This window comes from Orycteropus afer, unplaced genomic scaffold (assembly GCF_000298275.1).
Source record: "Orycteropus afer afer isolate SDZICR_OR568_19922 unplaced genomic scaffold, OryAfe1.0 scaffold00101, whole genome shotgun sequence".
Lineage (NCBI taxonomy): Eukaryota > Metazoa > Chordata > Mammalia > Tubulidentata > Orycteropodidae > Orycteropus > Orycteropus afer.
The window spans coordinates 3,118,460-3,134,077 of NW_006921688.1; the positions used below are offsets into that span (position 1 = coordinate 3,118,460).

At 42.6% G+C, this 15,618-nt stretch overlaps 1 protein-coding gene across 1 annotated transcript in view; it reads left to right on the forward strand.

The window, feature by feature from the left end:
• The window catches only part of SASH1 (SAM and SH3 domain containing 1), a 236,154-nt gene that overhangs the window by 154,413 nt on the left and 66,123 nt on the right, over positions 1-15,618 (forward strand). Inside the window, exons 5-8 of the mRNA XM_007943220.2 lie at positions 2,714-2,754; positions 7,031-7,117; positions 9,623-9,735; positions 14,384-14,485. Of these exons, the coding sequence (XP_007941411.1) occupies positions 2,714-2,754; positions 7,031-7,117; positions 9,623-9,735; positions 14,384-14,485 (343 nt within the window). The remainder of the gene's footprint in view (positions 1-2,713; positions 2,755-7,030; positions 7,118-9,622; positions 9,736-14,383; positions 14,486-15,618) is intronic.

Sequence of the window (15,618 nt, forward strand, 5' to 3'; positions counted from 1 at the left end):
CATTTCCCCTGAAAATCTTTCTCTTAAAAATCGTGAACATTTGCATCTGTATTTTTAATTTATTATGTAGTTAACAAGCTTTTGCAGGAGCTAGAGCCGTTTGCTATGTTCGGTCCTTAGCAATTAGGTCAAGACTTTGCTCACGCTTAGAATGAGTATGAAAATAAGCACGAGGCTTCTTTTGCATTAAGTGCTCGTCTCCAGGAAGTGGGGTGATCACATCTCTAGGTCTTGGGCTGTCAAAGGAAGGTTGACTAATACACGGGACCATGATTTTGAGTTCAAAATAGTGCAGAGGAAAAAAAAAAAGATTTTTTTTTTTTTAAATAAGAATCCAAACTTTAGCTTGAACCTTATTTCTCTTTGAAGGCTTCCTTGTCTTGCCCACTAGCCATCTGCTCTCTGCTTCCTTTTGACATGGCCCGTACTTCTGAGGTCCTCAGCATATTGCACGGGCCTCCTCTTCCTCTTCTTCACGTACATTTCTTTGTGTTTGTCTCCCTGCTGCCCAAACTATGAGTTTCATTTCTCATGATTCATTCCTGTACCTCACTCAGTAGCGTTTAATACATTTTCCCTGAACTAATTCGAATTTTAACTGGTTATTTTCTGTTATCAGGAGATACCAGTCCCTGGAGAAGGACATCATGTTTGGTAAAGCAGAGGGTCAGCAAAATGGAGGGAGACCCTCAATGAGATGGACTGACACAGTGGCTGGCAAGAGTGGGCTCAAACAGGGCAATGACTGAGAAAATGTTGCAGGACTGGGCAGTGTTTCGTTCTGCTGTACATAGTGTTGCTAGGAGTTGGAACTGACTTGACTACGCCCAACACAGAAAAAACGGGAGCTCTGGTAGCATAGTGGCTAAGGCACTTGACTGCTAACCAGGAGGCTGGCGGTTCAAATCCACCAGCCACTCCTCGGAAGGAAGATGGGGCAATCTACTTCTGTAGTGATACTGCCTCGGAAACCTAAGGAGGGGTTGCTATGAGTTGGGTCCGACATGACGGCACATAACAACAACAAAAAACAACATTTCCTAGAAGGCTTTCAAGTAAATATATGTTTATTCATGTTCATTTTTGTGTGGATAGAAAGTAGGAGGGTAGACCCTTGAAGCTAACGTTCAGCAAAATGGGATGACACAGTAGATTTTGCTGACATTTTCTGTGCTCAGCACGGTAGTCAGGGAGATAATTTGACTTCAAGTCCAGCTCGTGTCCTGTGCAATGATTTCTCTTATCACTGTTTTCAGCTTTTACCCTCTTTCCTCGTTTACAGTAGAGGTCAGTCAGAGTTTTTGCTAGGCAAAAACTGTTCCTTCCTTGTGTTCTTGGAGTACGAGGTTCTTGTAGGGCTTGGCCCCCCATAGTCAGGCAGCATCAGTGCAACTGGACTGCAGGGTGGTGGCTTATTAATGGTGACCTCTGTGTTGCCATCTCCTTGGTCACCTAGATCCAAATCCTGAAGGGCCTGTTTACCTGCAAGGTACAAGGCAAATCTCCACTCACTGGTTTAGATATTCTGCGTCTCTCCAACTACTTTTTTTCAATACAGCTCAGTTCTGCTCTCTCATCCTTTGTCTTCAGAACCACTCAGGCCTTTCCTAAAGAGGGTTTTGCCAGTCACTGCTTCTTCCTTCTTCCTGGTGGGAGAACTTGGAGTGAAGACCCAGTAGCTGTTCTTCTGAAGAAGCCTGCCCCTCCTTCTCATGTGGCTTCTTTCTTTCTCACTTTCCTTGTCAGGAAGCCCAAGGACTCTAACTTGCTCTCTGGGCTCTGCCCCACCTAATGAAAGATCTTGTCCCACGTTTTGCTCTTCCCTTTTGAGACAACCAATTTTTCCTTTCCTTGGTTTCCCAGTGTTCTTGCTGTAAGTTGGTATTTGCTTATATATTTCCTTGAGAGATGATTCATTCATTGCTTTTGGGCTGTGTGCCCTCTTCAGGTTGTTTGGGGTCCTCTGTGTCAGGATGACAGACTGGCAGCCAAGGTGGGAGATGGGTAGGCCAGACATGGTGCCCAGACGTGCACTGATAAACTTGGATACATTTCAAAACATTTCCTGTCCCTTAGAAATGAGCACTTATAATAAAAAAAATAAATAAATAAAAATAAATAAATAAGGCGGGTTTTGAGCTTCTCTTTGAATGGTGGAAGAACTAGAAACATGCATGGCACATTTGCCAGCGGGCAGCAGCTGGAGCTGTGTCTGCACTGCCCCTCTATTTGGGGCATGCCATATCCTCTTCACTTGAGTATCCCTTGTCCCCTTGTTCTTTTTATAGTCAACCACTGTATTAACCTGCCGTCCCCAGCGGCACGTGTGTTTGTGATGCTGGATCTGTATTTTCATTATGATTTGCTTTTCTCTTTCCCACTTAACATGAGCGACTCCTCAAGGACTGCAATTTAGCTTGTAGTTAATAGTTCACTGAAATGGAAGGTACTTGAGCGACCATCCAGAGGAGCCCATTGTCTTCATTTAATCTGGGTTTCCCTGGAGTGGGTCCTTACTAAATTTTGACAAACGGCATGTGAGTCTGTCTCTGGGAAGGTAGCAGATGACTAAAAGAGACCAATGATAGACATCCTGTGAAAATTTCCCTGGCTCTGTTAGGTAGTCTTGATGCTGAGTCAAGCTAGTTAGAATGACCAGTTCTCCCAAGAAGGCAGTGCTCTCTGGTAATTTGACTTTTCTTCTTTTTTCTAGGAATCCTCTTCATAAATCCAACTCAGAAGACAGCTCTGTAGGTCAGTACCACTTTTCCTGGCTTAACAATCTAAATAATTATTTTCTTTTCGTGCTTTGCAGAAAACAAGTATTTGAAAATATGAAATTCACAAGGAGTTCTTTCACCCAGAAATGAACACTGTTGAGATTTTTATGTACAACTTTCCTCCCTCTCTCTCTCTTTTAGCATGTATGGTATTGATTTTTTTTTTCCTTTTTTTTCAAGCATAATTGGAATCATACTCACTTTATAATTTTTTTCAATTGCATGTGTCATAAACATTTTTCCACATGATTAGATATCTGTAGTATAATTTTTGAGTGTATTAGTCATCATATTGGACTTGCCATAGTGGAATCAACTAATCTCTTTTTTGTCAGATAATTTGTTTCTGATTTTTTTCACTATCACAGATGAATGATGGTGCTGTAAAAATCCTTGTGTTTATTCCTCATCACGTCCTTAGGATGAATCTGTAGATTTGCAATTTTTGGGTCAAAGATTATACTCCATTAAAGCATGACATAAGAAGCTATGGTGGTGCAGTAGTTAAACACTCAGCCACTAACTGAAAGCTCAGGGGTCTGAACCCACCAGCTGTTCCATGGGAGAAAGATGAGGCAGTGTGCTTCCATGAAGGTTACTTCCTTGGAAACCCTGTGGGATGGTTCAGCCCTATCTTGTAGGATCATTATGGGTTGTAATCGTCTTGACTGCAAGGTTTTTTTTTTGTTGTTTTTGTTGTTTTAAGGCATTGTTTTGGTTACCTAGTGCCACTCTGACAGGAATGTACCACAATGGGATGGCTTTACCACACAGGAGTTTATTCCTATAATTAGGAGGCTTTAAGTCCGAGTTCAAGGTGCCAGGCTCTTGGGGCTGGGTGAAAGCCCTTTGACCTTGGACTTCAGCTCTGCCTCCTGCTCCTGGCCCACCGAAGCTAGAGGCTTTTCTTCACTCAGATAGCAGCTGGCTGCTGAGACCAACAAGCCCAAGGTTGACAAGTAAAAAGGCTCAGTCCCAATGCTACCAAACCACATGGCAGGCCATTAATTCAAGTCCATTAAAAGTCCCAAGATTGGCAGAGCATGGCAGGCTGCTGAACAACGACTCAGCTACACACAGGGTTCAAGCGTGCTATAAGCTAGAGACCATTCCCAAGGCTGCTGCTTGTATACAGGAAGTGGACCACATCCCTAAAGCAGCTACTCACCTGCTTGTGGCAGTTCCCACCATGGAGTCGATTGCCAGTCTCATCATGGGGAATAACTACCACCAGCTCTCCAGCCACTCAAGCAGGCTCAGCCAAGCTGACATACAACCTTACCTACCAAAGGCATTACATATTTTTACACGTCCTTAATTGATCATTGATTAATAACAGCATGTTAAAATTTTCCTTTGTATTTCTTTCTATTTAAAAAAATATTTTGTTGTGGAGAGTATGTACAGCAGAACACAGTGATGCAGCGATGTCTGTTTGTGTCATTCATTGACACTGGTCACATTCCATTACTTGTGCAGCCACTCTCGTGCTCTTCTTTTGAGTTGTCCTCCCAGCCCTTAACATAAACTCCCCCCACCCAAGCTTCCTGTTTAATTTTTTGTGTTCCTGTCATCACTTTGATCCCATATAGACAGCTCCTAAAAGAGTCCAATGCTCAAGGCAGGCATTTTTTTTAAAAGGTTAAACTAGACTATTGTTTGGTTATGAGAAGACGTCAGGGCATCTTTTTGATTTAAAGTTTAAAGATGACCTCAGAGCAATAGTTTCAGGGGTTCATCTACCCACCATGGCTCCATAAGTGCTGAATTCCATGAGAATTTGACATTCTATTCTGCATTTTTCCCCTTCTGATGAGCATTCTTCTTCAGAATCTTCCATCAAATCATACAGTAATGGCAGCTGGGCACCACCCCAAGACCAGTTCTTCTGGTCTCCAGGCCTTTGCAATTGTTCATGGAGGCAGTTAGCCTTATGTTCCATGTCTTCCTGTCCTTGACACTCCTCCTCCTTCTATTGCTCCAGGCGAAGGGAGACAGATTGTTGTGACTTGGATGGCCATTTGCAAGCTTTTAAGACCCCAGGCACTCTGCAACAGAGTAGGAGGTAGAAAAGAAGCACTAAACCCCTTATTAGACCAATTAACTGGGATGTCTTATGAAACCATGACCCTAAGCACCAAACCCAGGAACCAAATCTCGTGAGGTTTTGGGTTGTGGTTGAAAATAAGCAGCCTCAGTTGCTATCTTTTTATTTGTTTATTTTGTCATTGTTGTAAATATATCTATCATACAATGTTTGGCATATAACCCATTGAGAACTATTACGGTCATTGGCTGTGCAGCCCTACCTTTACTCATTGCAGTTTTTCCTTCCAGTGTTTCTGTTAGGTAAGAAGGTGGATGGGGGAAGCCTGGCAAGGTTAGGAGTTCAAGCTCTCAAATTGGGCTGCCTGGGCCGGAATTATGACTCTATCAACTTAATAGTTACAACCTTGTTGTTGTTGTTGTTGTTATGTGCCGTCGAGTCGGCCCCGACTCATAGCGACCCCTCCTTGGGTTTCCGAGGCAGTATCACTACGGAAGTAGGATTGCCCAACCTTCCTTCCGAGGAGTGACTGGTGGGTTTGAACCGCCAGCCTTCTGGTTAGCAGTCAAGTGCTTTAGCCACTATGCTACCAGAGCTCCTTAGGGGGAGTGATTCATCTCTCTTGGCCTCAGTTTTCTCATCTACTAAATGGGAACAATAATACCTCATACATTCATTGTGAGTATTCATTGAGATATGCCATTGGATAGGAAAGTGTCTAGATATTAGAAGTGCCAAGTAAATGTTTGCTATTAGCATTGATTTTTAAGCTCTATCTCTGTTTCAGAAACATGAAAATGAAAGAGGTGGGGGCAACAGCTTGTATTCCAAGAAATGTGCTAGATTCCCAAAGTGCTCCAGAGAAACGCTGAACAAGTTAGAATCCTCCTTCTGTTGTAACCCTTGGTGGCTAGTGTTTGCTTCAGTGTTTAGCCCACAGGCAGCAGGCGCCATCACACTGTCTTCAGGACCCTGAGAACTTCGGAAGTCTCAGACTACCCAGCTCTAGTTTCATTCTCATAGCTCTGGAGCTGTCAGAACGTCAGCGAGTGCATCCTGTTTTGACAAATGATACCCTTTCCAGCCAGGGAGCACCCTGGAAGGGTTTCCACATGTCTGCTTCATGCAGCAGCACTTGGCACCGCCAGTCTAGACTGTGGACACCAACATGCATCTCTCCCCAAGGCCCTGTTTCTAGTGGTGTCGGAGCAACCAGACGCCACATGGTAACTCAGCCTGATGTTTGTCTCTAAAGAACAGAGGACGGCTGCTAGCTGTTCTTTTCACTTATTGCCCCCTTTTCCTTTCATTTTTTAAAAGCTGTTACGTATTATTGATGACCAGACCCCAACCACATATTAAAAACGTCTGGTTGCAGCAGTGAATTTGTTTTCACTTGAAAGTCACCCAGGTCAGTCTGGGAAGGAAGGCAGGGGTAGGGGCAGAGCCAGGGGGGGTTGGGGCTGTCACGGCAGGATGAGAGACTGCTTCTCTTGTCATTGTGCTTTGGGCGGGCCATAGGTAGGTCACCAGGTAGCCTGAATGCCAGAGAGGCAGAAGTCCTGGCCCTCCATGGCATCTGCAAACCACAGAGAAGCAGCCCCGGTAAACCCCATGGAATCATGGAACCAGTTGTGTTGGCCTGTTGACCAGGGCCCACAACATACCAGCTGTACTGTCCTCTTCATTCAATCTGGAGTAACAGAAATAAGCCAAGCGTAGGTCAACAGCAGCAGTCACACAAAAACGGGAGGGACAAAACGAAGTTCACTTCTTACGGTATCCTCTTTGAGGTGTCATTGAAATGATGGTGGCTGAGACCAAAAGGGAAAACACAGCACCAAACAGAGCAGAATTAGGCCTGCTAGTTAAACAAACTTCAAAGAAAAGGCAAGAAAGCGCGTCCGCCTGCCTTTTGATGTCTCTCTCTCTCTCTCTCTCTCATTGTAACCCCACTGTACCATTTCTCTGGAACAGGAAATTTGCATTTCTTTTAAACATTTTTTTTTTTTTTTTTTTTTCTTTCTTTCTGTAGACATTTCTCAGCCTTTCCAAAAGAGGAAGAATTGTCTTCTTTTGTGAAATCAAAGTATTTTTACCAACTTTGAATGATAAGGGAGAGGCTACTTGTGTTATTAATGAATTTATTACTTGTGCCTTTTCTTCTCTCTCTCTCTCTCTCTCTTTTTTTTTTTTTTTTAAGGAAAAGGAGATTGGAAGAAGAAAAATAAGTATTTCTGGCAGAACTTCCGAAAGAACCAGAAAGGAATAATGAGACAGACTTCAAAAGGTACAGTAATGAAGCTGGCAGACAGTAGAGCCTTTTAGCTCTGACATGTTCAGAAGCCTGTACCACTAACTTGAATGGAGGCTACAAGTTAGAATGACTCATTCCATGTGCCCGTAAAATGTTCGACTTTTCCAGGATTCCTGTCATTGCTTTAAGACTGCATCCCAGTGCTTTTTTAATTTTTAAATCAAAGAAAACAAAATCGAAAGAGTTAGCCATCTATTATTTCCTAGAGCTGACAAACAAAGACCAGTCTCGCATTTTCTGTCCCCCTAACTTCAGAAAGATCTTCACTCTTACACCATCAGATCTAACCAGAAAGAAAGAGTGTGGAGAGTGTAAGCATTTCTGTTAGTTTGGAACCTTCCCCCCATTCCCTCACCATCTCTGGGGTCCCCTGGAATCATCTGAACTTTTGATGCTCTTTTGTGGCCAGAACAATCTCAGGGCTGTTGCCCCTGGAAACTCTGTCCAGTGGTCCTGACCTCATGGGAGGTTGGCCAGGCTGCTTTGTGAAGGGTGTTCTCCCCTCCCCTCGGCTGGGCCTTTTGTTGTTGTTTATATAGTAAGTAAACATGCCTCCATTTGAGGCCCAGTTATATAATTTATGTTTCACCAGTGTTCAGAGAAGAAACCAAAGCAAAGCCAGTCCAGATTGTAGACCAGCTGAATGGGGATATCATCAGAGGAAAATTGTGACTTGTTCACCAGTGGCATGATGGGTCTTCCATTACAAAACCTTTATGTCCTTCCCTGTTCACAATGCTTCTCCAATTGCTTATACACATGGAAGGTGGAAAGACATACCCCCTGTATACCTGGGTACCTTGGCAACACTCCCCGTGGATATTTTTTTTAAGTTGTCCTAAGTTAAGGGAGTTATTCTTAAACAATCTCAGTTGTCCCTTTTGGTACATGCCCGGGATCATTTGTGATTCAAAATAAACCTTGGATTCTAACAAAGTCTTATTTAGAAAGGGAGAGAGGGGGAGAAAAGAGAAGGCGGGAGGAAGTGAGGGAGCAAGGGAGGGAAAGAGGAAGGCAACAATTTAGCAGCTCTCGGGGATGTTTAAAAACCCAGCCAAGTCTCTCTCAGCCCCTCCACTACTGGAAGTGATACAGACAGTGAAATGAATCAAACCAGCAAGCTTGCCTTCTCACCCGGCACACACTGTTTTTCTTCCTGAACAGTTAGATGAGTGGCAGAGGGAACTCGAGTGGTATTTTGGGACTGATGGATTACAAATGCAGAGGAGAAAAGGAGACACCGGGACATAAATTCCAAGATAGGTCCTGAGAGAAAGGGGCTCCTCGCCGGCTGCAGCAGCCTCTGCACACTGCCCCCGTACACCACGGGTGGATTAAGCCGTCGCTGAGCATCCTAATGACATCAGGAGGGAGTGAAGTGTGTGTGAGAAAGGCAGGGCTGAGGGAGAAGGATGAGGGCCTAGAACTCAGGCTTATTCCCACTCAGCATATCACAGCACACTTTCCCTGACAGATTCTTCCCCATGCGACGACCCAAGATGCAACTGGCCAACGTGGCTCAAATATATTAGAGGTGATGGCAATCTGTTTGCTTTGCAGGAAAACACTTTAGAAAGAAGCTCACAAGAGAATTCTTGTTTCCTTTCAGTTCTGGCTGCCTTTACTTTCAAGTTGGAAACTCATATCTCTTACAGTTTAGAGGCATATTTATGACAAGAATACTTTCAGATGCCTGCGTGGATGTTACCTTCCTTTCACTGAACTCGAAACACTCCACATCTGTGATTTTATTTATTTGAACTCATCCTCTGATGAACAGTGGCCTCATAAGAGTGTAGAGTTTGACCAGGCACGAGGTTTTGTTTCGCACTGAACTGTGGCCTTCCTCTCCTGCAAAAATATTTGTTTCTCTTTCATACAACTAGAAAGATGTTGAGACCCCTCAGCCTAATGATCCTTGCAATGGTTGTCAGATGTATTTAGGTATTTACATTAGGTCTGTGCCCCACCTGTAACTTAGGAACTGCCCATCAGCATTCTTCCAAAATGCCTCTCCTAGATCCTCCATCACAAAACTGTGCTCGTTTGGAAAGGTCTGTTTTTATTGTAGCATTTGTGTGTTCTTGGAGCCTCTGTCCCAAATTAGATTAACTCATTGGCTTTCTGTGGTCGCTGGGTGGCACGAACGGTTAAGAGATGGGCTACTAACCAAAAAGTTGATAGTTCAAACCTGCTCAGAGATGCTTCAAAAGAAACTCCTGGAGATTTGCCTTGGGGAGGCCGTAGCCATGAAAACACTATGGAGTGCAGATCTGCTCCAAACACATGGGTTGCCACGAGTTGGAACCAGCTCACCATCAACTGCTTCCTCCAGAGAGCATTGCTGCTGCTGCTCCATCAGAAGCACAGAGCCCAGAACCACGTCCTGCTCCAGCCCCCAATGACAGACTCTTACGACTGGCATTCTGTTTCCTCTTCATCATTTTGCTTCCATTATTCTGTATCTTCTGTCTCTAGGAGAAGATGTTGGTTATGTTGCAAGTGAGATAACAATGAGTGATGAAGAGCGGATTCAACTCATGATGATGGTCAAAGAGAAGATGATCACCATTGAGGAAGCACTTGCTAGGGTGAGTTTACAAATATTTGGTAGACATCTGGGACTACTTGACCTCCTTACACTTAAAAATGTTTGGGACTCAATCCATATACCTGTGGTTAACTAGGAGCCCTGGTGGTGCAGTGGTTAAGTGCTCATCTGCTATCTAAAAGGTCAGTTATTTGAATGTACCAGCTGCTCCATAGGACAAAGATGTGGCAATCTGCTTCCATAAAGATTACAGCTTTGGAAACCCTATGGGGCAGTTCCACTCTGTCCTGTAGGGTCGCTGCAAGTCAGAATTCACTCAACAGCAATGGGTATGGGTATATGAACTGATTTTTGACAAGGGTGATGCTAAGTCCATTAAATGAGGGAAGAAATGAATGGTCTCTTCAACAAATGGTGCTGGTGAAATTGAATTTCTGCATGCAGAAAAATAAAAATAGTTTAGATTATTAAAAGCTATAAAACCAAAAAAAAAACAAACTCACGGTCATTGAGTTGATTCCAACTCATAGTGACTCCCATTGGGTTTCCAAGGCAGTAAATCTTTATGGAAGCAGACTGCACCATCTTTCTTCTTCCATGAAGCAGCTGGTAGGGTTGAACCACTGACCTTTTGGTTAACAGCCAAATGCCATCAAAGACTATAGAATATATTATTTAAAGTGGTATTTTAATGATACTTTGGTGACCAGTATATACCCAAATTATGAGCTGTGATCTCTAGTCTGTTCTTTTTAGTTAGTGCAAGGATTCTACCTTGTGAAGTGAGATTTCCATGTTCAGGGAATGAGTAAATGAATGCAGCAGGTGCGGGTATTTTTGATCTGTGGGCCACATCAATGAGCAAAAAGCGCCCGTGACTGCCATTGCAAAATTCATAAGCTTTGTGAAAATGTTGATAAGAATGTAATAAATGACACACAATAGTACAGGAAGCTTAAATACCTTTTACGATAAACCTTACAAACAAGACTTGTGCAGGATGCATTGCAAACTAAACTTTGAATAACCAGAAGGTTAAATGTTAGATAAACCCTATAATTTTACCTAATTTATTACTAAGTAGATACGAATTATTGTCTGTGTGTCATTTTGCAACTTTGTTTTGCTCTGAGTTACATCACGCACTACAAGAAGTTGAATTAACCTCTAAGACCCTGGGATAGCATGTATGGTAGGGAGGCAGCAATTTATTGAGAGATTTCCTGGTTTGATGTTGACTCTTGGATTGTCACTTTTAACAGCGATTCAGTACAGTGTAGCCAAGTCTAAGTTAGGCTTGTCTAGAAGTTAATGAACACTTTCAAATCACCACAGAACCATTGAATGAGTCAGACTTTACCATGAAGTAGGATCTTGAAGGTCTAAACAGGATCTTAAAGGTTGAAACAGTGACAAGCAAAGTCTAGTCTAGTATACCTGACTCTAAACCTCAGTAGTTTAAAAAAAAAAAAAAAGTTGTTTGTTGCTGAGTCAGTGTTCTCCTGCAGAATGAAAAAGCCCTTGCTGTTTGTCATGAACTTGACTGCTCTTTTGGCATTGTGACCTTTTCTTAAAGCCAGGTGTCTTACATCAGTCAGATTCCCTAGAAGCAGAGCCTGAGTTGGGGATTTTTGGACAAGTGATTTATTGAAGGAAGGCTCTCCAGAGAAACCTCTAAGTGAGGGGAGGGTAGCAGGAGAAGGCAGAAGAAGGAGCCAGATAGACGTGGGATCGGAGAGGCCCAGCCTGAGACTGATCCCACAGGGAGTGACGTGCTCTGGAGGTTGGATTGCACTGCACTAATTTGCCCTGCTATAGCAGAGGAAGCTAAGAGCTGATTGGGGTGGGGGAGCAGCTCTTAGGCATCTCCTGGGGGGACAGACCTTGTGAGCCATGAGCAATACTTTAGAGCAGGGTGTAAGTGTGAGCCCGTACCTGCAACCCAGGAGTAGGGAGCAAATGGGTGATCAGGCTTGTATAGGGACTCTGGGCATCTGGTATACCAGAGTACAGCCTATGCACTGGGAACCTATGTGCATTATTGAACCATTTCCTTGTAGCAGCTATTGTGCGTGAATCACAGAGATCCAGGCACATAAAGAGGCCTATGTTGAACACTCACTGGAGGAGAACAAAGTGATGGAGGACAATTTTAATAGGTCCCATGAGGAGACGTGGGAAAGGATTTATTTCAGAGAAGAAGCAGAAATGAACTTAATCACGTCAAGTATACGAAGGGCTCTTAAACAGGATGTACTGAAGAGTGTTTTGCTTTGTTTTAATCTCTACACAGTGCAGAACAGGTGGAAATAAATTTAAATGGCAGCTTCAGGGGATGTAGACTAGGCACATTATAAATGTTCTTTTCAATAAGCAGTAGTAGATATTGGAACATTATAGAGTATATCTCCCTACCAGTCTTTAAAATAGGAAACATGTTTATCTGCTAAGAATGGCCATCCCTCTAAGAATCATGCCATGGACCTCAACTCGGAGAAAACGGTGAGCCCGGGGAAAACAGGAGGAGTATTTCCTCCTGAGACACCCACACACAGATACTTTGACATGCCATTATTTAAAAACTTCTGGAATTAAACTTCATTAAGCTTACTTTAAAATCTATAAATTCTCAAGTGGAAATCATAAGTTGTCAAGTCTTTATGAAATAATAATTTAAAGAAAAATTTTGTTAGAACGAAGTGGAATATAAAAAATGTAATCAAATATGTAATTACCAAGTTGGCATTTCCCCGTAAAGTACACTGCTAGAAAATTTTAGACATCCTATTTTGTAATTTTGAAAACACAAAGCATTTTGAAATTAGGATAATTAAAAAGTGGTTATTAGGTGGCAACGGCCCAATGGGGGACAGAATATGAATTTACATCGGCAAAAGCACACGGACTTTTAGGAACCAAAGTCGATGGTGGAGACGGACAGGGAGCAGAAGAAAAAGATGAAGTCTGTTTATGGTTGTGTCTAGTTTCATTAAAGAGGAAGCTTATTTAGAAATTTCTGGAATTGGGGCTGAGGGAGTAGAGGAGACCTGGAGAAGACAAGTGAGAATCCCGTGAATCCAACTGGCAGTGATTCCCAGCCCTACGAAGAGAATGTAGCATTTCAAAAGCCAGTATATTCAAATGGAAAGAGCATTCTCGTACATGGCATAAATACACTATCGATTACGGCAATATCTGTGCCCTTAACGTATTGCTGCTGCTGCTGTTAGATGCTGTTGAGTTGGCTCTGACTCAGCAACCCTCTGCAAACAGAACAAAACACTGTTCAGTCCTGCAATTAAGATGATACTTGTCCTCTTAACACCAAAAGTTGAAACACCTGCAGCTTGTGTTACCTTTGCGCTCTCATGTGTCTGAAACCACAAGGTGATGCTAGTAATACTATAATAGTAACTCTGTTGTGGAGATTGAGTGTGCTAAGAGCTTTGCTACATACTCTTATTTAATTATGATAGCAACCCTGTGTGATAGATTTTATTATCACCCCCCATTTTCCAGGTAGAGAAACTGAGGCACAGAGTAATTAAGTGATTTGCACAAGGGCTCCGAGCTGGAATTTGGTTTCTGTCCCTAAGTTCTAAATCATTGATCAATACTGTCTGCCTCCTCCTGGTCATTTCCTGGAATATATATGTGTAGAAAAGAATTTCATGGGTAGAAACAACAGGAAAATGACTTTATCCTGGAGGCATGATTGTGGGTATGATGGTTTTGCCACAGCTCGTGTAGTGCTAGTGGCCAAGAACTGTCCTGATCCTACCACGTGAGCTATCAGCCTAGATATTTTCTGCTTTTTTAGTTGTTTTGGTTCATGGAATATGATTTGTTCAAAGCTCTATCTAACTTCACATATACAAGATGCTTTATGATTAGAATTTAATGCAGTGACATCTTACTGTTATTAAGTTAGAGAGTTAAATCCTGTGCATTTAATAGAAACACACACAAGACTTCTCACATATGCCTTCACCTAATTCTGCCAAGTTAAATTTGCAGACTTCTCTGTAACATTTCATTTGCTTTTCTATGTTTTTTAAAAACTAGAAACCTAGTTTCTAAAACCAAAGATTAAACACCTCTGAAGATGGTGTAGGTATCTTGTTATCTTCCTTCCAGTCCTAAAGACTTCCCAATAAACCCCATCATATTTATTAGGTGATAACATTGAACTGGTGACTTCAAGCTCTCTTGAACAAGAAAAGCAAGTGATTTTTAAAAATAAGTTCTAAGCTTCCATCTCACTTTTACTAAAATGTCTATAGTCTGCCATATTGTGTCTTCTGAAAATGGCGTGTGTGTTTGTGAGTCACACACATGAAGAGGTAGTTCACAGGCCAAACTACAGACATTTTCTATTTTTTGAACTTATAATTGAACTGAGAAAGATGATTTTTAATGCTGGAGGTCAGATAATAACAGAAAGGGGAGAAATGAAGAGCTTTTTAGAACACAGAATACAAAGAGAGCTTTGTGTCTGTTGGTTTGATTTAGATTAAAACTCACAGGACTGGGAATGTATCTTCCTCTCAACTTTTGTTAGTTTGGCTGCTAATAGAAACCACTTAGTCATACCCACACTGGTATGAAGAAGGTGCCCAAAGCTGTGTGCTGCCCTTGGTAGATGGTACTCGGCCATTATTTCCATTTCAAGTGTCTCTTCGTTGCAGCTCAAGGAGTATGAGGCCCAGCACCGGCAGTCAGCTGCACTGGATCCTGCCGACTGGCCAGACGGTTCATACCCTTCATTCGATGGCTCATCAAACTGCAACGTAAGTTGGCCATTTCTTTGAGTCTTAACTATTTTTACTAATGAGGGAAAGCCTATGTGAGTTCAGCCTTTAGAATTCTTTTCACCTATAATTGTGTTTATGTCATGTTATGACCTTCCTTAGTCATCCTCGGAGCTCTGGTGGCACACTGTCTAAGGCACTTGACTGCTAACCAGAAGGCTGGCGGTTCAAACCCACCAGCCACTCCTCAGAAGGAAGGTTGGACAATCTACTTCTGTAGTGATACTGCCTCGGAAACCCAAGGAGGGGTCACTGTGAGTCAGATCTGACTCGATGGCAGTATGTTTGGTTTTGGCCCTTCATTCTTTCCACAAATATTTGCTGGACACCTTGTTAGGGGACCTGGGAGCACAATGGTGAAATGCTTGGTTGCTAACGGAGAGATCTCTGGCTTGAACCTGCTAGTGGTTCCAAGGGAGAAAAGACCTGGCCTTCTGGTCCTGTAAAGAGTACAGCCTAGGAAACCCTATGGGGCAGCTTTACCCTGTCCCAGGGGTCGCTATGAGTCAGAATCTGCCTGGCAGCACTTACCAACAACAAAGTAATGAGGTCAAGGTTGCTGTTTTAATGTGACCACAATAGTTCTTCTCAAACTAGGAGTTCCAATTATACACTTCATGGTGTCCTGATCAAACTGTGTTGACCAGGAAGGGAGAGACAATCCTTTTTCACATATTCTGTGGACTGTTTTATCCGTCAAATTTGGAAGCAGTTCTATCTCCCTGTTTGCAGCTCTTGTCTCTTCCTAGCCATGCCCCATTTAGCCACCAGTCATCATTGTGCATCTTTCAAGGTGAAATCCAACTGCCACCTCCTTTGTGATACTTCCTTAACCTCGAGTGCAGTTTATTGCTCTGTATTCTTCGCCCTCCCCCACTTGTAGTGAATATATCAACGTTTGCCATTTCAACATTGTTATATGTGCAATTTAGTGACAGTAATTGTGTTCATCATGTGGTATAACTATCACCTTTTACATCAACCTGAACAGCTGCTTTCTGTTCTTCATTTTGACTCAATTAGTTTTGTGAAAGCTAGTTATCCTAGATTATTAGAATTAATTGCATGTATTTTCAGTTATCATAGACTGTTAGAATTTGTTGTATATATTT